At 39.0% G+C, this 22944-nt stretch overlaps 1 protein-coding gene across 3 annotated transcripts in view; it reads right to left on the minus strand.

Moving 5' to 3' along the window:
- Col12a1 (collagen type XII alpha 1 chain) overlaps positions 1 to 22944 on the minus strand; it is a 114218-nt gene that overhangs the window by 38886 nt on the left and 52388 nt on the right. For all 3 annotated transcript variants that reach the window (XM_028879855.2, XM_028879857.2, XM_028879856.2), the window contains 17 exons: positions 22064 to 22193; positions 18359 to 18498; positions 17151 to 17283; positions 17017 to 17043; positions 15778 to 15920; positions 13134 to 13263; positions 11865 to 12004; positions 11309 to 11438; positions 9982 to 10124; positions 8734 to 8863; positions 7978 to 8120; positions 5951 to 6080; positions 4186 to 4305; positions 2583 to 2729; positions 1612 to 1728; positions 1316 to 1462; positions 772 to 846 (listed from right to left, as the gene is read on the minus strand). In XM_028879855.2, coding sequence (XP_028735688.1) covers positions 772 to 846; positions 1316 to 1462; positions 1612 to 1728; positions 2583 to 2729; positions 4186 to 4305; positions 5951 to 6080; positions 7978 to 8120; positions 8734 to 8863; positions 9982 to 10124; positions 11309 to 11438; positions 11865 to 12004; positions 13134 to 13263; positions 15778 to 15920; positions 17017 to 17043; positions 17151 to 17283; positions 18359 to 18498; positions 22064 to 22193 — 2125 coding nt within the window. The remainder of the gene's footprint in view (positions 1 to 771; positions 847 to 1315; positions 1463 to 1611; positions 1729 to 2582; positions 2730 to 4185; positions 4306 to 5950; positions 6081 to 7977; positions 8121 to 8733; positions 8864 to 9981; positions 10125 to 11308; positions 11439 to 11864; positions 12005 to 13133; positions 13264 to 15777; positions 15921 to 17016; positions 17044 to 17150; positions 17284 to 18358; positions 18499 to 22063; positions 22194 to 22944) is intronic.

A 22944-nucleotide genomic window follows, 5' to 3' on the forward strand; every position in this document is an offset into this window, starting at 1 on the left:
GCCTCTACCTCCTGGGTAGAGTGCTGGGATTAAAGGCATGTGCCACCACACCTAGCTTTAAGCTTAATTTAATTTTAGTTTATAACAGTTTTAATAAGTGTCCAACCAAGTAGATCCTTATAATATGGGGGGAAAAACGCTTTGAAAAATTTACATGTTTTCTAAAAACCAAAATGTGGGAAAAGAATAAACCAGCAATTATTTTGCCTGAACTGAACTTGATGCAACACTAAAAAAAAAAAAAAGCAAAGAAAATGCCCCCAAATTACTGAGACAGCAGCGTTAATAGCTCAGTGTGTTTTTACCAGTTCACTGCAGCTGACAATTGAGTCTCAGATTTTGATGAATGGAAATATTTTTAGCTTTGTGTCATCTGGGGCTCTTCTCAGTTCAGAAGCCAGGAATTCTGAAGTCAAAGGCCTAAGTGGTTAGGTTTCAGATATAGCCCAAAAGAACCACAGCTCCTGCTGATGCCGGCAGTAGGCAGAGCAAAGGGGCCCCAGTGTGGCTGTGGAAAATGGAAGGGTCCTGTTAGATCTTCTGCTAGGAAACTGAGTCCCAGCGAAAGGCCTGGGTTAGTTTAAGACTGATTTGATTCACCCCAAAATGTGCCTAGAAAAGAGGAACAAGGTACTGGCAATCATGTTTTCCTCTGTAAAATTTCCTCAGCAGAAACAGGATCAGAGTGTTCTGAATCAGTTGTAGGTTGTGTGTATATGGCGTAATTCTAGGATCCCTACAGGCTGACTTTTTAAGGTGAACTTCACTTACCATCCCGAGCAGGTGGAATAGTGGGAGGAGGAGAAGGCGTGGGTGGTTCTGTAGGAGCTTCTGTCGGTTTTACAGCTAGAATTCCAAAGGCATAGTTAGAAAAATGTAACACGCGCACATTCCCTATCCCACAAGGAAAGGAGTACTTAAACCCTTTAAGAATCAAGACTTAGAAAGCAGAGGTCCGGCCCACTGGCAATGACGAAGGGTGATTCCGTTCCTGCTAGAGTCTGTATCCCTAGTCAGCTCTCAGATCAACTACGCTACAGAAAGCAGAGGTTCAGAGGGAGGACCTGGGACCTTCAGAAAAGCCCCGTAAGTAATGTGTTCACCTGCTCACTATCGTCAGAGCCATCTCTCCTTTCCGAAGCCCTTTCCTTAAAACACCACCAATAAAGACAGTTGCTACAGACAAAGGTCCTGAACCAGCCACATGTTCTGCTTCTGGGAACCATCATCCTAGTATTGCTACCCCCAGGGAGGAAGGGCCTGCACAGGTATCAGTACGCCTCTCATTCTACTCTCCAGGTGATTCAAAGCTTACTGGTCTGTTCCTTGATGGGGACGCCCGGCCCCTCCAGATTTGGTGTCTGCACAAAAACAGTAACGCCATACTCAGCCTCTGGGGAGAGGCCGGTGAAGCAGTGGCTGGTTTCTGATCCTCGCACTGTGATTTCTTGTCCTCTGGTTCCTGGTTGTGACAACAGGGGGGAACGCAAGGGTTATCATCCATTATCTCTAAGGCCATGTTCCATGATGGTTTATCAACAAACAAACCCTGCGGGGCTGCAAGGTGAGATGTTTCGACCCCAGGCTCAGTCTGTTTTCTTGTACACGTACCATCTGCAGGACTCAGTTTCAGTCTGTAGGAAGTAGCTGCCCGGTGAGGTGACCATTTGACACAGAACGTATCCCATCCAACCTGGTAAGTTTTCAGATCTGTCACGTTTAAGTACACTACAGAAGAAAAAAATAGATTCATTTTGTATACTAAAGGGGAAAAAAAGCATACTCTTCACTGTAATACAATGTTCAAGTATCCACAATAAAAGAAAATGAAAATAAATGCTTGATATCTCATAGTGTCTTGTTATAAGAGACTTACATCAAACATATATGAAAATGTAGCAGAGACAAAATCATCCATCAGTGATTTTCTTTTTTCTTTTTTCCTTGAGACAGAGTCTCACTACATAGCTCTTGCTGTCCTAGAATTTAGTATGTAGACCAGGCTGACTAGTCAAACTCAGAGAGATCTCCCTGCCTCTGCCTCCCAAGTGCTGGGATTAAAGGCCTGCTCCACTATATCTGGCTTCCATCAGTAATTTTCAAGAAAAAGAAACATATAGGCCCTAAAAATTACGTGTCATTTACAAAAAACAATAAACTTTTCTGAAATACTAGCTGTTACTATAATACTTATTAAAAAATTTGGGGACAATAAAACCTGAGGGACAAATCACTGATTTGGTATTTCTATGAGATTATATCAACAAATGCAAGTGACACATATGTTAACATCCAATGTCAAAAAAGAAAGTAACACAACTATACACACTTAAATAACATTGATAACTTTAATATTTTAAATATCAAAATAGAATACTCTGTATCAAATAAATATCACTTCCTCCTCCTATATAAGTTGCTTAGAGATTTATATAGATGTTTTGTTTAACTAAACACAAAATGGTCTACCAATGTCATACTGCAGAAAACATGTACATTAGGGAAAAGTAAAATTCCAAAAAGATAGCCTGGAAAGTTTTACTCCACCATTTCTTATAATCACAAAGTGATGCACAACTCACATGTGGTGCCTTGATCTGTGAGGGGAATACTGAGTCCAGAGTCATACTGAGCATAAACACTGACATCATAGGTAGTGCTGGGATTGAGATTGTGTAATGTGTATGATGTCACTTCTCCAACAAAGGCTTCCATGGGCTCATTGGAACCTTTAATAACAACAAAAGGACACAGAATTACATAATCCCTAGCTTCAGTTTTTGCTCAAAATTAAAGATATTAACTAGAAAAATCAAATGGTAGAATTTTAACACATGAATTCCAATAGTCCTTTGGGCACGTTTTACTGTAGAGGCGCCACATTGTGCAGTGACTAGGAACCTGCAAGCAGTCTGAAGTCTTATCCTCAAAGCAGCGCACAGTTTAGAGAATAAGGTCGGCATGGATCGGTGTCCCTTTAGTGAACCCATTCTCTCCTTTTTTTAAAAAGCCTTGCTTTTCCAGCCAGAATAGTGTTTTCCACAGACCACAGACTCAGCTAACATTTGTATTTGTTGTAGTGATGATATAAGAACATCTATCTTGGACCACATTGCACATTTATTGTTTACTGGAGGCCCTCAATTATCAAAGCCCCTTCACACTTTGGGTTCTCTTATGCCTCTGGAACAGGTTCACATTTACTTTCTCCCCTTTGCATTGTCCACAGTCTCCCAGGGCACACGAAAGATGCCCAAGGAAACTGGACACAGACAGATAGAATATACAAAGACATCAAATCGTTTTTTCAAGGTGATGGTGATTTAACTGATAATCTCACTGGGGAATTGAAAGCAAGCCTGAACAAACCACAATGCATAAAACCTATGCCTCAATGGAATAAATTTTTAGTGGGAAATTTACATAGGGAAAATATACACGTTTACATGGGCTTAGTATTAATTATTTCGTGATCATAACAACATAAATGATGCCTGAATATAAGCATCTTCAATCTGTTCAACTTTGTGTACTAGATAAAAAAATTTTCTCTTTTATATATAATATTTGTATTAATTCTTTGAGAATTTCACCCAATGCATTTTGATTGTACTCATTTCCACTCTTGCCCCAACTCCTCCCAAATCTACCTCTACTACCCCACCCTCTCCAAACACTGTGTATTCTTTTTGGTTTAGTAGCCTACTAAATCAAATTATTTGTGCTGACTACATACTCTAAAGTGTGCGGCCATCCATTGGAGAATGGCCACAGATCAAGATTTTCAATTGTAAAAATTGCCTCATACACACCCAGAGTAATCATGATACTTTTTTTTCCTTTTATTTTATTTTACAATACCATTCAGTTCTACATATCAGCTACGGATTCCCTTGTTCTCCCCCCTTCCTGCCCCCCTCCCCTTCCCCTGACCCACCCCCCATTCCCACCTCCTCCGGGGCAAAGCCTCCCCCGAGGACTGAGATTGACCTGGTAGACTCAGTCCAGGCAGGTTCATGATACTTCAGGCTGATGACTTAAAGACTGTTTCTGGAAATGGTGCCTCTACTATAAAAGGTCTTGATGTGTTTACAGGAGAATCCAATAGTCGGGAGTGAAATAGGATACCATCAAAGGCAAAAAACTTACCAACATATTCCTATTATGATAAATGTGATTCCTTACCCACTGGCTTGTACACAATTTTATATCCAAGAACTGGTGAGGGTGAAGGGTCCCAGGATACTCTGAACCTTGTATACCATTCATCAGAGATGTGTATGTTCTGAGGAGGAAGCAATCCCACTGAAAACAAACATTGGCAAACATCACTGCCTTGTTAGGACATCTCTGCAAGAACAGATTAATTTCTAATAGCCTATAGTTTCTTTATTCAGAAAATAATTAAAAAGCCATTGTCAAGGTCCAAAAAAACTTAGCAGTTTTTCAAATTCAAACAGCAATTCAAATGGACTCTAAAATGGATGATGTTCAGAAGATCTCAGTAGCAAGGTCCAGGGGTGGTGTGCAATAAGGCTCAAAATTGAAGACAATTAAAGAGGTCTCAGAATCTTCTTTACAAACCACACACAGTATTAGAACCAGAGGGTACATTAGAGACTATCTGGTAGATACTTCCTTACATAAATAAGACATAATATTCACAAAAGACCAGCAAAAGAGTGACTAAAGTCACAGTCTGTCCCTACCCTCCCTGTCTACCACACAGCCTAGAGTCTTAGTCAGCCAGAAGTTTTGCCCTAAACCTATAATCTTACCCAAAATGTGTAACTTGGAAAATCAGTGCTGTTTAGGTGGTATTCTACACAGCCATCGAGTTATTGCCCACTGCATTAAAGAAATTACTAATCCAATGTGAAAACTTTGTTTCCATGAGGGAAATTAGACATGGCTTTGGCCCTTCCTAGAGAATTCAAAGTTTATTTAACATTTTGGTAAGCCCAAAATTCTGGAGTACTCCATTTTCCCCAGAAAGTTATCAAAATATATTTTAAATATGAGGAAAGTGTGTTGCTAAGCTAGAAACATCTAGTCACTAGAGCGTCTGTAAATAACACAGATTTCCAGGCTGTAGACACGGACTTGAATCAACTCTAGTCAGTTTTTCTGTTAGACGTGTCCCAGTGTTACTCTTCACAAGTTCTCTGATGTGGTCAAGAACATTTAAACCCCAAAAGACTTTGAACGATGTAACTAAGTAGATTTTTTTTCTGAATGGAGTAAGAACACACGATGTCGGTATTTACAGAACTGGAGTCCAGCCTGCCTTGTAGGAACCAGTGGCTTCTCAACCTTAGCTGTTTGCACATCAGAAGAGCCACAGGCCACACCTCGGGCCAAGTGCATTGGCTCCCCCATAAGAGGCTCCCAAGTAAGCACTTTTTAAAAAGGTTTTCAGGTAAAAAAAAAAAATAGAGAATCTTTAAGCCTCATGAAATTGCCACCAATACAGAGTGGGCCAGAACACTGGTTACTCTCTGTAGATTATCTAAAGTGATAATTTTAAGCTACATTTTTAGGAAGATGATTCATAATCATTTTGCTTCTTTATTTGTGCATTGGGACTCAATCATAACAGAGGATGTCTAGCTGGTACTACATTAAGTTACAACGACAGCCTTGCCTGACACCATGCATTCGTTACTCAGAGCACACTATAAAGAAAAATAAAATGATCTCAAGCAAAAGGAAATATGCAGATCCTTGTCACCCTCTTTCTCCTCTTATTATACTTTTAAAAAGTTAAGAAATAAATTATACCCTCATGTTATCATTGTAACAAAATTCAGTGTCTAACATAGACTATGATATGTGTTATTAATGTCGTAGATGAGATATACTGGTGAAGACAAAAATTTATAGTTTTAATGGTATAGTAGCATTAAAGACATGAGTACTTCAAAAAAGGAAAGATCATAAGCACACTGACCTGTCCTTCCATTTCCAGTTAGATGACCACCATCTCCATCCTCATAAATGGCAATGACAGTAATTTTATATGGAGTGTCAGGTTGCAGGGGCTGCAATATTACATTATTTCTCCTGCCTGGGACTGTGGTCTGCAAGGAAAGTTCGGTTATACATTTATTTCCAATAAGAAAACACCTATGCTGTTTTTTTTTTTTTTTTTTTTTTTTTTTTGGTTTTTCGAGACAGGGTTTCTCTGTGTAGCTTTGCGCCTTTCCTGGGACTCACTTGGTAGCCCAGGCTGGCCTCGAACTCACAGAGATCCGCCTGGCTCTGCCTCCCGAGTGCTGGGATTAAAGGCGTGCGCCACCACCGCCCGGCAACCTATGCTGTTTTTATATGGTCCCATAAACAAAAATGGATTCTTTATGCTTTCTTTTTCTTTCAAAATGCTCTGAGAACGGCAAATTATCTAGCCTGCCTCTACACAGCTTGGGAGAATAGTTTAAGGCTGGACAGATCTGGGCTCAAATCCCAGATCAGCCACTAAGCAGTCATGTAACTGAACATCGCTGGAGAAAAGTATGAACACTAAAGACAATAACACACATACCATCCCAGAGTGTATCACTGAGCCTACCACGTCTAATTTTGTCTGCCTCATCTTTCATCATAGCACATCACATTTCCAGGTAGAGGACATGCTGTGGACCAGGTACTGTCCATCAGCAAAAATGGACAGTTTTCTACTCTCAAGAATATTAGTTTAGCTGACACTAATTAAGTGTAGGTTGGAAAAAGAGGAAATGGAAAATATGTTAGACTCCCTCCTCAAAGATGAATGGACCAGTCATCTCTCAACCTTACTTCTAGTCTTGTACAAACACTGTAGCTAAGCCTCCTGGCCTGGAATCCCATAACTACAAACAGAGAAGTGTTAAAAGAAATTATATTTTCAATGTTTTCAGAAAGCATGGGAACATTTTTTCCCAGCAAGGGAGAAAAAACATTAAACATGAGTAGTAAAATAATTTATCTCATTTTGATTCTTAAAATTCTAATTGACAATTACCCATTTCTTATTAATAAAACAGGACTTCGTTTAAAGATTGCTGTGTATAAAACAAGAGATTCATATTTCTCCATGTGAAATAAGTGTAGGGAAGAAGAAAGATTCTAGGAGGATACACATGATGAAAGGACTGCAAACCACAAATCTAACTACTTTACAGTCACCATTTGAGGTAATCTAGGAGCTTATCACAGAAACCAATCAGTAAATGTCAGTGTGCATGGTTTTCCAGCTATAATGAAACTCCAACTTGAAAGGCTAAATATGGTGGCCCCAGGGTGGAGTGCTTGACTAACACACACAAGACCCTGGTTGATCCCCAGGACCACACAAAGGAAGAGGGAAAAACTTGAGCCTGTGTCTAGGGAGACACAATGCCACTGCAAAGAGTTTGGAGAGACTAGTGATATAAGTCACTGGGAGAGACATGGTTTCTCATGTCCAAAGTTCTGAGTTCAATTCTTAGTCAAAGAATCAAGTAAAAAGGGATGGAAGGAGGAAGGTAGGCAGAAATGGAGAAAGTCAGCTTAGAAATAACTCACAGGAGATTGCATACATTCCAAAGCAAGAGTGCAGGGGAAAAAATGTGAGTTTAGAGAAAATGGAGACTGGGACTGAGATACTCAGGGGAGACCATGCAGAGGAATTAGACTTAATAGGTAAGGTTGGAATAATCCCATCATCTGAACATTAATTTGGATGTTACAGGTTAATATGTAGCATGTTACAGTAGACCTTTTAATGTAAGTAGGCAGTTACAAATATAAATACAATCAGTCCTTATAATAGAAATGATTCCCAAATCATGTTGTCCCACATATCACATCAGAGAAAACTATGTAAACTCTGTCACACGAGATCCAAGGGCTCAGTAATAGCTTAATTACTTAATTAATTCTTCTTAAGAAGAAGCTTAATCTCACCCTCCAATGAGGTGAAATGATTTTTTAATGACAATAAATGGGTATTATACGTACATATTCGTCAATTGGATCGCCAACGGTAGGAGAGTAGATGATCCTGTATTGCTGAACTGGCCCATCAGCATGGTCCCAGGCTACAGAGAGGCTGTTGGTCGTCTCTCCAAAGACCCGTAGATTCCTTGGACCACTTCGTGGAACTAAAGAAAACACAGTTGGGTTTGCTGCTTGCCTGACAGCATTTCCCAGGTCAGTTTACAGAAAGTGCTTATGAGAGCTTCACCATTCACAATGCTTACTGCCCTGTGATGCAGTACACATACTTCTGTGGTTTTAATGTGGTATCACACAGCACAGCATGCTTCATGTCAGAGCTATAGTTACAAGTTGAGCTTTCAACAAAATAGAGCTTGGTTTGAGCCTAAATATGCAGACTGGGAAAGAAGGGGATCCTTTTAGGCACTGTAACATCCTCCATTTAATGAAATAGAGAGACTAAGCCTTCACATTTCCAAAGTGCCTGTTTGGTGAGAAAACCCACTGCATTAAAAAGGAAGAGGAATGAAAAAAGGAAAGCCCTCTTTCATTTAGAGCCCAGATTTTTTTAATGATGAAATTAAATTCATCCAGCGGAAGAGATGGTTGTGGACATGCAGCCTGAGCCTGAAATGTAAATGTGGAAAATTCCAGGCAGAATTACATTCAGAGGCTACCCTGCCCTACACAGAGTCCTTGACATCCCTCACTCACCACCCACCAACCACTCCTCACTCAATGACAATAGATAAAGTGGAAAAGGGATTTTTGCCTCACGTGTTCGGCCCTGGCTGGGGCTGGGATTCCCCTCTCCATCTGAGTAGAGAGCCACAATGTTCACAGAATAGGGTGTGTCGGGAATCAGCCTCTCCAGATGCACCGTGCGGGTATTCCCTGGCACCACAATCTGAAGGAGAGAAAACACGCCAAAGTCTGTCTGACAGCCACCCAGGCTTGTCAGGTCTTCAGTTAGTCAGCATAATAGTATTTATCGTGAAAGGCTGAGCCCAGGCACGTTAGAAGCCAAGTGTGCTCCTCTGCAAGATCTGCCTCTAGCACATTATTAGGTGCAAGTTATTCTCAGAAATGCCCTTATTTGCTTCTTATCTCCAATTTACATTCCTCATAAAGACTTGTAAATGGAATATCTAGGATGCATATTTGCTCAGAGTAGATCCTGAATGTCACGTACATATGAGAGAAGGGATCCCATGCCAGTACCAGAGAGATTTACTGTTAAGACAGAAATTTTGGATATGGGTAAAGTTGTGTGAATATGTCATATCAAATACAGGGGCATTAAAAATCAATGCTACTGCAGAATACGCTCATTGCTTATCACTTTCTTATCTTTGCTCACCATTGCTCCCTTTTACAGACTTGTCATTCCATAAATTTATTTCCCCTTCAGTGTTGTAATGCTATTATTATTCACATAAGTAATTTCTGATTTGTATGTTATTGGCCTACTCACAAAACAGAACTGGAATTTTTATCAGGAAGATGACTGCAAGTCTATAACCATATTATCCCAAACATACCTGATTTCATCTAGTCTCAGAAGTTAAATAGTATGGCTAGCACTTGAATGAAATACTGAAGAGACACTGTAATTTGTAAGAACCAATAAAGGTTCACTTAACATGTATTCATAGCAAGGACATGTGAACTTTCTTAATGTATCTATTATTGAAAATTCTAGAAATGGTATGCATCTCTTATTATTATTAACTCATAGCTAATTTGCATTTCCCCCAAGTTCTTTTCTGAGCAAACTTGTAATTAATATACCTGTCTTAACTCATCAAACACATTAATTTAAATGTTATATACTAGCATATTTGTGGATTATATTCATAAAGGCTCCTAAATGTTGCTCAAACACGCAACTATAATAATCAGGAAGTATAATTATAACAGAGACACCAATAATTGGCTAATTGTTCCTAGCCATTTGCTGTGGCAGAAGCCACAGCAGAATCTACAAGATTCTTTGCTGAGCTCTAAGAAGACGAAATTACTTACAGATTCTGAGGGTCTTGTGCCAGCAACAGGAGAGTATACAATGCGGTACTGCTGTACTGGCCCTGGAGCAGGGTCCCAGCGGACATCAAGGCTGTTGGGCGTAGGGTTATACACTTGGATATTTCTTGCCAGTCCTCTCACCACTGAGGAAAGGAAAGCCAATGACTATTTCTCATGTCTGTTTATACATGTCAAACTTTTCACCACTTTTCCACAAGTTACACTCTCTAATAGGATAAAATCCTATCCACTTTATGCTGCTATCTACACATGAAAGCACAATAAAACTCTCCCAACACAGAGTTAGTCAAAGTTAGCCTTTGCCAACATGGAGTCAATGTTGCTTTCAATAAAAATAAGTGAGTATGAGCAACAGGATTGGGCTGGCCTTAAAAGGACGTGGGGCTAGAAAAAGGAAACAGAAAAGTGGCAGAGTTTCCAGTAAAGTAATGGGGCCAGAGGAAAGATTTTATATAGCCTGCCTTCTGACCAACAGAAAGATATGGAGCCCATCAGATTCAGTCAGCTGCTTTCAATCATTCATTCTTTCATTCATTCATTTCTGTCTTATTCAACACTAGCTATGGAATATCTTCTGTGGTTTTAAAAAAAGACAAACGGAGAGACAAGTCAGTTCTCAATTAACTTCCACCAATAAAATTTAGAAAATGAAATCAGCATACTAACCCCAAACTCTAGCTTAACCAACAGCATCATCTCTCTAGACCCCTGGTCTTCCCCCAGAGGAAGCTACCCATGCTTGTTCCCCTTCGACCAGCTGCAAGTATGTTTTAAAAGTCAGGAAAATATTTATAAGTGTGCAAAAAAGACTAAGCAATAACCAAGAGAACAACAAAAGCATTTAAACTAATTTATCTACATTAATGGTGAATGAAAGCACACAGATTCTTAATACCAAAAGCACTTCGGCAGCAAACCAGAAAAATTCACAACCAAGTAATAAACAGGTTTCAACAACCTACACTATAAAACCCAATAACAAAACCAAGCTTCATTCAAACTTACAAGATGCAAAGCACAGCCCCATACGTTTTTATCAGTGAAAGAGAATAACTGAGATCACACAAGTATTAATATGATAAACATTGATAGATTCTGAAACTATAATTTCAAAGTAGTGCCATTTAAAGGTTACTTCATCCAACAGGTTAATAGTTGGTGTTGGAAATGTGAACTACAGGTCATTTTGATATTTTTAATCTTCTCATTCTGGCCTTTTTTCTAATTTTCTTCCATGATCAATGAGACCTTTACAAGGTAGAGCAGTATCTATAATGAAAAGTTAATTCTCCTGCTTTTGACTTACATGTTCTTCCGGTGTCTGATGTGCGTCCGCCATCACCTTCTGTATAGACAGGAACCACTGTGACAGTGTATGGAGTATCTGGCTGCAGGTTCCTAAGAATGGCATAGTTGGTATTTCCAGGGATTGGTACCTAAAGATTTTAATAAAACACAGAGCATTGAATTTGAAAATGATAAAAGAGCTAATCTTACAAATAATATAATACCAACTGAAAATACCACCTCAAGGTGATTGCTAGAAGTCATGATGACTTCTCTTTATGTAGTGTCTCCCTATATCTCCTACTTCAACCAGCACCCAAACTATGGTCTTCCTACTCCCTAGGCTCCAAAGCACCAAGTATGGGTCCTCTATCAATTCCTTTGCATTAATATAAATTCTTTTCTGTTAAACAACTTAACTCTTCCATTTCCTTTTAAAAACCAATCGCCTAAAGTTTAAACAGACTCGCATTTTCCACTTAGGAGTGAATTCGAGGCCAGCCTGGTCCACGTGGCAAGTTCCAGGATAGCCAAGGATACATAGAGAAACCCTGTCTCAGAAAAATAATAATTACCAGTTCTTCTGGACCACCTGCTGTTGGGGCATAGAAGAGTTTGTACTGGCGAGGATTGCCCTCTGCATGGTCCCAGCGAACACTCAAGGTGCTGGTAGAAGGGTCATATACTCTCAAGTTCCTCACAGTATTCAGAGGTTCTGAAATACACAGGAAGTACACTGTAGTGGTGCTCTAACTAGCGAATATATCTGAAACACGGGTTAAACAATATCTTTAGCCCACCTAGAACATAGCAGACACCCTACAGATATTTGTTAAAATAATAATTAAAGAAATAAAAGATCAGCACATCTGTGGTATGTGTGTCTCATCTCTCTGCCAGACATTTTGGTTCCCTGAACTTTTCTTTTAATCCTGGTAGAAAATAACATTTTTTGTTTACACAAATAAAGACATAATTAAAAGCAAGGACATTAAAAACAACAACTACCATCTTAAAAGATTCATCTATGGCTCAGAGAACATCGTGGATGAGAGGGCAGAGAGACTGTAAGAGTCAGAATATCAAGAAGTCTACAGTGAAACCGTGTCTCCTAAAAATGGCTGCATAAACAGATCAGAACAGTAGCGATATCAATGGGCATTTAGACATGGGATGAGAACATTTTCATGGGGTCCTACCCCTAGACAAAGAACTACAGACAACGATTGACTTCTGGGAGGAGAATTAGCCTCTCCCAGGGATGAGCCCTTTTATTGGTTGTTCAATGCAGGGTTGCCAGCCTTGAAACTATATACACACAAACAGCAAAAATTGACTGAGCTAGATATATTTACATATACTTGTGTACACACACACACACACACACACACACACACACACACACACACACACACACACGTAGCAAACACAATCAAAGAAAAAGAGGCTATTGCCAGGCATGGTACATGCCTTTAATCGCAGCACTTATAAGGCAGAGGTAATTGGATCTCTGTGAGTAGAAAGCTAGCCTGGACTACATGGTGAGTTCCAGGACAGCCAAAGTTATGTAGACAGAATCTGTCTCAAATGGGGGAGGGGGTTAGGGAGGAAAGGAGGGAAGGTAAACAGGATTGACAGTAGGGAGGGGTCATGGGCAGGGTTTGAGGTAAGGGAGCTGGGAGGGGATAGAAGGAAGAAAGGGAGGAGGGGTGATGTAATTCTATTTCAATGAAAAATGTTCTTAAAATTTCTTAAACTTTTGAAAAATCAGTAAGACGTTCTGTTTTCTGTGTTTCTAGAAGACGCGATTTCATTCACGGTGATTATTAAGAAGCTGCACTTACTGGTCTTGCCCCTTCCGGTCATCCGGCCGCCTTCACCATCAGGATACTGGGAGGACACGGTGATAGTGTACGGAGTGTCCGGCTTCAGTTTCTGCAGGACCACGCTGTTCTGCCGCCCTCCTACTGTGGTCTTCAGGAAAACACTTCTTGTTAAGCATCAGTCTTACACTTTCCAACTCACCAGTTTATTAAACACAGCTCTTTCTCTGGGGGACCTATCTGAGACCCTTGCCAAGTTCTGAAACCATGTCCCGCAATGAAGGCTTAAAATATACATCACGGCATAATTTTAAATGTAGAATATGTGTCTTGAGTCATGAAAAGAATTCCAAGCTTTAAACCGGAGACCTCAAAAAGATATTTCAACTTGCTAGCAGCCAGCACGGCAAACTTTCATCCAAAACACATTTCACAGAACTCTTCCCAAAAACACAGCATTAATCATAAATGAGTTACAAAGGGTCTTTAAGATACCAAAGAACTGCATAATTTTAGAGGCTCCTCATCGTTCGGTATTATTCTTGCTATTTTACAGATGTTTTTTATTTGCTCTAGAAACACATTAAAATGATTCGGCAAAGGATCTAAAGCTCTCGGTGTTTCCCCCAAACACTGCCATTCTAACAGCATTAGCTGTGTGAACGACGTGACCAGATCCTTCGCCAAGCCACACTCAGGCAGGGGTTCCCAGTGATCTCCGTGATGCAAGCCATGAGGTATGAAGTGTCTCAATTTCCTCCAATTATGGAGTCTGAAGTTTTTTTATTCATTGCTCAAGGCCGTCTTGCTATCTTGTTGAAAGAAAATTTGTACGATTTGTTAACAGTCTACTGAATTCAGATGTTTATGCCATAGTAATTAAAATCACACGAAAATGGCACGGAAATGGCATGCTGCCCACAGTGAGTGCTCATGAAAATGGCTGGATGTATGAGCACTAACAGATGTTTCCAACTTAGCACCCATTCACTCAAACAGTCTGAGTTCTAGGCAGAGGGGGTGGGGTGGGGAGACTGTAGATCACTGCAGTCATCTTCAATATGAAGAAACTGAGTTACAGGGGCTCATTTCAAACCATCTACTATCAGAGGCTTTGGGAGAAAGAGATGAAGACAGGTAGAAGCCATGTTTATAAAACTTTGATATGTAGCAGGTTGGAAGGACTTCTTTAGGAGAACTAATCTTATAAGGAAGGAAATGGGTGTCTACTTACACGGCCCATCCAACTTTCCAAAATAAGCCCAGGATTAGTGATTTGTTGCTTTGATTATTTCAAAGACTGGTATTCAAATGGGACTGCACATATGTGGTCTAGCTAAGTTCATCGGCCAGTGCCCCTTACTATATACATTTACCCACTGCCAACCTCAACTCTACTAACTTTCTAAACTGGTGAAAGATACGATCTATATGCTTGAGCTTAACACATTTAGTGATTAAAAATTCAAAAATTGTCTCTCTGTGAGGTTATATAAGGAAATAATATAGCCCATGCCCCTGCCAAAAGCCGGCAAAGTTCTAGAACTCACCCAAAAAAAAAAGACATTTGAAAATAAATCAGAAAATATAATCATATTTGTATAAAATTATGATGCTTCCTGACTTAGGATAAAGTACACTTCGTAAAAGGCAAAGCTGGAGGAATCCCAGATGAGCAGCTCAATTAAATAAGAGGAACAGACAAAGGTTCTATTAAATAAGGGAGGTCTGGGATGTTAAAGATGACAGCTGAGCTCCCAGTGTTATCTTTTGCAAGGACCTCTGTTGTGGAATATTAGTTGAAGATGTGTTACATTCTTTCATGCTGTGGGATATTTGTGTAATGATGCAAAGATGTGTTGCATTCTTTTATGTTGCATTTGTTTAACTCTGTGAAGCTGAGTTACTTTGCCTAGCTAAAATACCTGATTGGTCTAATAAAGATCTGAATGGCCAATAGCTATGTAGAAGAGAGAAATAGTCAGGGCTGGCAGGCAGAGAGAATAAATATAAGAGAAGAAGAGAAAGAGGAGAAAAGGGGAAGGAGAGAAGATACTAGGGGTCAGCCACACAGCCAGACATGGAATAAGAAAGAAAGAAAAGATATACAGAAATAGAAAAAGGTAAAAACCCAGAGGCATAAAGTATACAGGATAATTTAAGTTAAGAAAAGCTGGCTAGAAATAAGCCAGGATAAGGCCAAGCATTTATAAGTAATAATAAATCTCTGTGTATTTATTTGCCAGCTGAATGGTAGGCCCCCAAAGTGTAAAGAGCAAAGAGTGAAAACAACCAACTACAGACCTCCATTTTGTAAATATTTTTAATTAGGTCAGTGGGCTTCTAGATAGGGAAAAATAGATCTGATATAATCAGAAATATTGAATATCTACACAGACTCAAAAACTTTCTAGATACCATCATGCTACTTGGGCACATGACTAATGTGTACTTACTATGAAGAACAACTATCAGGTCTCACCAGAGCATTCTGGATGTCTCCATCATGCACTCCAGAAGGAGGGCCAGCTAGACTCAAATGATTCTATACAAAACAGGAAATCCTACATTCCCTAACAAGGTTAATATTGTAAACACTCAGGGGAAATAGCTGAAGAGCAGCAGGCAGAATATTTCCAACTTAAATATTCACAAAATGAATTACCGTTTGTTCATTGCCTTCTCCTGTGGAAGGTTGATGTGTGATTCTGTATTTCTGCACACGACCACTAGCAGGATCCCACTTAACAGTCAAGCTGTTAGATGTGGCATTGTACACCTGAAGGTTCCGTGGACCACTTTTTGGAGCTGAAAGATTGTTGAGAACATATTAAACACATAGAACAAGCCCTCCTTTTGCCAAAAACCAAAACCAAACAAACAAAAAATCTGCATAGTTTCCAAGGAAATCAAGAGGGTTACATACCATTGAGTTTAGAATTAACTTTAAGCCAATAATATGGTTACTGAATATTAAATGGCTACTTGGTATGGACTGAATGTGTTAGTTCCTCCCAAACTTTGTCATCTTGTATAATGAAGCCCTAACACTCAATATGGCAGAATTTGCAACTGGCACTTTTGAAGATGATGTCATGAAAGGGGGTCACTCAAATGAAATCAGCCTTTACAAAAGGAGGCATGAGAAAGAGAACTCATTTTCTCTCTGCCATGTAACAACACAACGAGAAGATGAGTACAAACCCTTCCCCAAGAACTGGCTGCCATCTTGTCTAGCTCTTGAACTTCCTATTCTCCAGACCATTTTGAGTGGTGCTAGAGATTTAAGGTAGGATCATGCAGATACTAGGCAAGTGCTGATATTTTGTTATGTTATTTGTTTTCATTTGTTTGGGGCAGAGCACACACCTGCCACATCTTATATGTGGAGATCAGAGGACAATCTGGAGACATCAATTTTCTTCTTCCATTCAGTCAATACTGGAGCTTGAACTAAGGCTGTCAGGCTTGATGGCAAGCACCTTAACCTACGGAGTCATCTTGCCTAACCTATATACTTTTTTTTATTATGATTCAGGGTCTCACTAAATTGGCCAGATTGGCATTGGACTCATGATCCTCCTCCTCAGTCTCCCAAGGAACTAGGATTACAGGCCTGCAGAACAAAATCTGGCTTCTGTTGTCTAGAGTTATAGGTATGTAAATGTTTGCTGCTTATACCATGCTGTCTAGCATTTTGTTATGGAAGCCCAAGCTGACTAATACACTCTTCAACAAGTAACCAAAAAGTAAGTATTTCAAGAAAGGTTGGTTTCAGGGGGGAAAAAAAAAGCACCTTACAATTAAAATGCAGAAGGTTTGGTTTGTTGACAATGCACTTTATGGTCCTATTTGATAATTTATGCCTTTTTTATTCAAACAGTCTGGTAGGTTAATGTCTTACCTTGTGTTGTTAAGGGTATCAAACGCACTAAAAGAGAACAGAATTTGTAGAAACATTAGTGATATAGCTGTAGCTTCGTTTCTTAACATTTAGCTTCAAACTATCAAGATCCTATTTGAAAGTTAAACACCTACGTGTGCGCTCACTGCCACTCAGGTCGTCGCTTTCAGACTCATCAGGATAGATGGCAGTAATGGAAACTTCATAAAGAGTGTTGGGGTTCAGATTTTCAAACACCAAGGTATTTTCATCTCCATTTACGATGGTCTTAGGCAAAGAGGAAAAATCATATGCACACTAAATTAATAATCCATTTATATTATGCATACCCAATGACATTGTACTGACATCTTTAGGTAAATATTCCTTTCTACTCTTCTAGGACATGAGCCCAAAGCCACTAGTCAAAAATATTTATCTATAGAGGAAACCTACAGAGACAACCAAACTAAACTAGTGGGAACTCGGGAAATTCAGATCAACAGCTGTGGAGCCCACATGGGACTGGACTAGGCATTGTGCATAGCAAGACAGTTGTGTACCTTGATCTGCTTAAGGGACCCCATGGCAGTAGGATAAGAATCCATCCCTGTTGCAGGAGCAGACTTTTTGGAACCCACTACCTATGATAGGACACCTCTCATAGCCTTGAGGCAGGGGAAGGGGCTTGAACCTACCTCTACTAGATGTACCTCACCATGGGAGGCCTTACCTTCTAGTAAGAGGAAATGGGGGATGGGTTGGGAGGGGGAAGGCTAGAGGAACAGTAAGAGGGAAGAGGGGAATCTTTGATCGGTATATAAAACAAATAAAAAAAACTTAATAAAAAATCAGAACTTTTACCTCGGGGGAGACCTTGATCTGGAGGAGGTGGGAATGGGGGGTTGGGTGGGGGGAGGGGGAGGGGGGGCGAGAGTGGGAGAACAGGGGAATCTGTGGCTATTATGTTGAACTAAATGATGTTGTAAAATAAATTTACTTAAAAAATAAAAAAAAATCAGAACTTTTAAAAAAAAATGAAGTTTATCTGTAACAGAATGTAGTGCTTTGGATGAGAAATGTCCCCCATGTGCTCAAGTATGTGAATACTCAGTCATCAGCAATCCTACGGCTTCCTATTTTGGCTGCATGTCTGCCTGCTGCCATGCCTCCTCACCATAAAGGATTCTTATCCTCTGGAATGTTAAGCCCAAATCAACTCTTTTTTCCATAAGTTACATTGGCCATGGTATTTTATCACAACAATGAAAGTAACTGATTCACAGAAGTAATATATATATATCTTACCCATGCTTCCCTAGAAGCAAATTGAGACAGAAGAGAGACAGAGAGCTAACATTACCTCCATCCTATCTGGGTTTTCAACAGGTGCCCAGGTTATTCTATAGAGAGACACATCTGAAGCTCCATGGTCCCAAGTTCCCCTGAAACTCTCTGGTGTTACTTCGGTAAACTGTAGGTTTGTTGGTGCTGGAACAGGTCCTATCATAGAAAAGGCAAGAATTCATGTTTCAATGGAAATTATAAAATCAACTTAATATGATTAAAATGTTTTATTTTAAAGGATATGGTAAAACCTGACAAAATATAAAGCATTAGAATGAAATATTTTACCAGCTTAGCCCATTTGAAAAATAATATAGGATGAGCAGTGTATGGTTATAATGCATAGGTTACTAAAATATGTAAAATGCATATTACTAAAACATAGGTCTACTAAAATGATGACCATTTTTAATTATTGTTTAGTAATACTCTTCTATTTCAATGGTTCCCAAAGTTTTTGTATCTCCAGTCCTTTGAGGATCTAGTGTAGCAACAATATACAGAGATCAAACTGTGTCATGCAGTTAGACAGCTCATGGACCTCGGTCAGTCCATCAGTAATCCCAGAGATCCATGGACTGAGATTAAGAGATATTTCATCTTAGAAACAGTACAACAGATACCACTGAAACTCAGTAAATCATTGAGACATATATAAAAAAAACCAATATTCCAGTAAATTGGAAGATCTAGAAGACATGATGGATTTCTAGATGGATATGACCTACCAAAAATAAACCACAGCTTAAACAAATCTACAAGCAACAGTATTGAAACCACAATTTAAAAAATAGTAAAATGTTGAGGGGTGTATTTATGTATGGCAGAGCAGGTCCTGTAGGAGTTAGAGGGAAGAGATGGAGAATGTATATAATCAAAATAAATTGTATTCATCTATGAAATTCTCAAAGAATAAAGAAAATATTTATAGAAAAAATTCAGGTTGGGCACAGTGGCACATGTCTTTAATTCTAATACTGGAGAGAGAGACAAGCAGATATCTCTGAGTTCCAGGACAGCCTGGTCTACATCAAAAGTTCCAGACAAGCCAGTGTTATATAGGGAAACCCTGTCTCAAAATCAAATTCCAGACCCAGATATATTCACTGCTGAATTTTATCAGACCAAATAACAAATAAACAGAACAAAACAAAAAAAAAAACCCAACATCAATGATTCTCAAAATATTCCATTAAAAAATAATAAAAGGGAATACATGCCAACAAACTCTTGTAACAAAGCCAGTATTACCCTGATCCCAAAACTGAATAAATACATTAAAAAATAAAAAAAAACTATAGTCCAAACTTCCTGGTGAACATAGATGTAAAACTTATTAATAAAACACTTCTGAAACAAATTCAAGGACACATCAAAAAGATCATTGACCATGATTAAATTGGCTACATTCCAGCTAGCCAAGGATATAAAAGACCTCAATAATGTAAATATTGAAAGACTTAAGAAAGAAATTAAAGAAGACACTAGAATGTGGAAAGACCTATCATATTTATGCATTTAAACGATTTACATTGAGAAAATGGCTATCTTACCAAAAGTTATCTACAAATCAAATAGAATCTCAGTCAAACTTCCAGTGCCATTCTTCACAGAAATAGAAAAAAAATTAAATACCCAGATAGCAAAAGCAATCCTGAGCAAAAAAGAACACTGGAGATACCCAAATATAGGATTTCAAGTTATACTACAGAGCCATAGTATCAAGGACAGCATGGCACTGGTAAAAAAAAAAAAAAAAAAAAAAAAAGACACATACAGTTTAATGGAATAGTGAACCCAGATATAAACATATGCAGCTACACTCGAGCAAAGACAATGTACTGAGAAAATAGTGCTAAATAAACCACATATCCACATGTTGAAGAATGAAACTAAATCCCTATTTCTCATCCTGGAAAAAATTCAATCCCAAATGAATCAAAGGCCTTAATGTAAGATCTGAAAGTGTTAGATTAAAGAGTAGAGGAAACATTTCAAGATGTTAGGCATAGGCGAGGACTTTCTGAATAGCATTCTGGTCACTCAGGAAATAATGCCAAAAATTGACAAAGGGGACCTCATGAAATCAAAAACAACAAATAAAAAGAAAAAGAAAACTTCTACACACCAGAAATGCCTGCCACCACTCCTGAACTCTCAACATCAATCATATCTCCTGGTAATCAAAGCCAACTTTATATGAGTAAACACAAATCCATCTGAAGTTTGTTCTAACAATGGAGTAAAAAGGACCATGGAAATAAAGAGAGTGGTACCACTTCCACAGTACAACTCAAAACAACTCAACTATTAATCTCAACTTTAGATCTATAGAAATTTAAAATCTGAGTTTTTGAAAGAATGCATGGAAAGCGTAAATTTCGTTACTGAATTATCTATTTCCTGACTTTCCTCTCTTTCTATCTATTGTATATGCAGAGCTGTCTAGTCTACTCACCATGTCATCTTCTTCTCTATCTATGATCTTTACCAGAGAAGAGCTGACAGCAAGAAGACAATCAAAATGACTACAAGATTTCACATCATACAAACTAGCAAAGTTTAAAAAGAGAGAGAAATGTGCACACCTGAATTATGGAATGGGTTGTGACATTTGACAAAATACTCTGATCAAATATAGACAAACGGACATCCACAAAGCAGCTGTACTTGGGTTGGGGGAAGTAGCTAGCCCTCTTCCTGTATCAGAGGCAAAGATGCCAGACCCTGGCCTCTACAAAAGGTCCAGGCCTTAGCGCCTGGCCCACCAGTAGATTACTCATGAAGCCCAGAAGCTATTTAGATTCTCTAGACTTGTGCTGTCCTATGGGAGCCACTAGCCACATGTGGCTATTCAGAAGTTAGTGTGGCTAGTCTGAACTAAGATATGTTGTAAATACAAAACAATATAAGAACTTTTACAGAAAATATGAAATACCTTATTACAATTATGCGGAAGCATTGAAATGATATATTTTATCATTTTGTGGCTTGAATAAAATCATTTATTAATTTTATGTGTCACCTTATGTTTTATTAAAGCAGATGTTGGAGATGTGAGGCTCCTGTTATTTGGTTAGGATACTACTGGCTCTCAGCTTTCTTTTTAATCAATATTGTGATTAAGTTATTATAAGTGGAGCACTTGATTAGATCATTATACGCTTAGCACTGAGTTAAATAATTAAATTACAGGAGCGAGAAATACAAAATAAAATTCTCTGCCTTCATTGGGAAGGAACCGGAAAAATCCAGTAACTAGAAAAGGAAAAGCAGGCATAATAACTAAGTTTAAAACTACAGAAATACCAAAGCAGAGAATATCTGACATCCATGGAACTTAGAGCAGAATGGAGCAAGGGAGGAAGGTCCCAGAAGGTTATCCTGTGTCTCTGTACCATGCTGCCACCAAGGCCACCTCCCCTCTTCTGGGGTCTGACTGCACATTCTGAGTCCCACTCACCTGATCTTGCCATGACCCTGAGACTCTCCACTAATCTTTTATCTTGACAACTGAATTATGAACTGCTGGGGGGAAAGAGGCTGATATTTACTGTCCAATAGCATTTTACATAAGAAGAAAATCAGAGAAAGTAATCTACAAACCCTAGCATCATTAAATGCCAGACAAAGAGCGTTAGAAATGGAACGTCCTAGTAAGTAGATATTTGCAAGAATGTTAAATATTTCCTATGCGTCCATGAAACAGGGCACAACTCACGGGTTGTCTCATAAGCACTCGCCGGAGGAGATTCACCCTCATCATACACTGCAGAAACGCTCACTGTATACGGGGTTTGAGAGGAGAGGTCTTTGAGGGTGGTACTGGCCCTTGATCTGTCCACCTCCACCTGTAACAGGAAGAAAGCAGTGGTACTACTCTTTGAAGGATTGGCTTTGGTCTCTCTGATGCTTACTAGAGCTTTCAGCACAAGAACAGAGGAATCATGACTCCAAAAAAGGAGAATTTTCAATTTGCATAAGAATCCAAAGCATGGGCACAACTTAAATGTTTCCAGAAAAAAAAAAATGTATGTACTCGAGTAATGATACCTGATTTTCAGGCAAGTAATGAATGCTTATAACAAGCAACGAAACCATTTTTTATCTACATCTTTTAATGTCATTGTCTTTTATATATATCTCACTTCTTGTGTATGAGAACTTTGTGAGGCGCACTGGTCATTAAATCCATTTGAAATGGAAACCCAAAATGAAATAAATGTACACAGACATATAAGTTAACTTTTGTGCAGTACATAAATGACAAATATATACAAAGGAGTGAAAGTTTGGTTTCAAAGATGCCTCTAGAATTCTGCCATTAAAACTCCCTCAAGCATACCCAATTTTTAACCCAATTTTAAAGCCCATCTTCCTAGAAAGCCACCTCATTTTGCTCCCACTTTGAATCACACTGCAGTACAAAAAGCTATGCACCCCAACATCACCTCAGAAAAGATCAGTCCAAAAGGCGTAGTACTCTAACAGCCTATTTTTCCTCCTTTCTCTCTGACCTGCCCAACTGTGTCATCTTATCATTATCTAACATGCTCGCTTCCCTCTTTGCTGCATCTTCTCACCACTTTGTATTTTTAGAAC

The sequence above is a fragment of the Peromyscus leucopus genome, chromosome 7 (genome assembly GCF_004664715.2).
Source record: "Peromyscus leucopus breed LL Stock chromosome 7, UCI_PerLeu_2.1, whole genome shotgun sequence".
In the NCBI taxonomy this organism is placed as follows: domain Eukaryota; kingdom Metazoa; phylum Chordata; class Mammalia; order Rodentia; family Cricetidae; genus Peromyscus; species Peromyscus leucopus.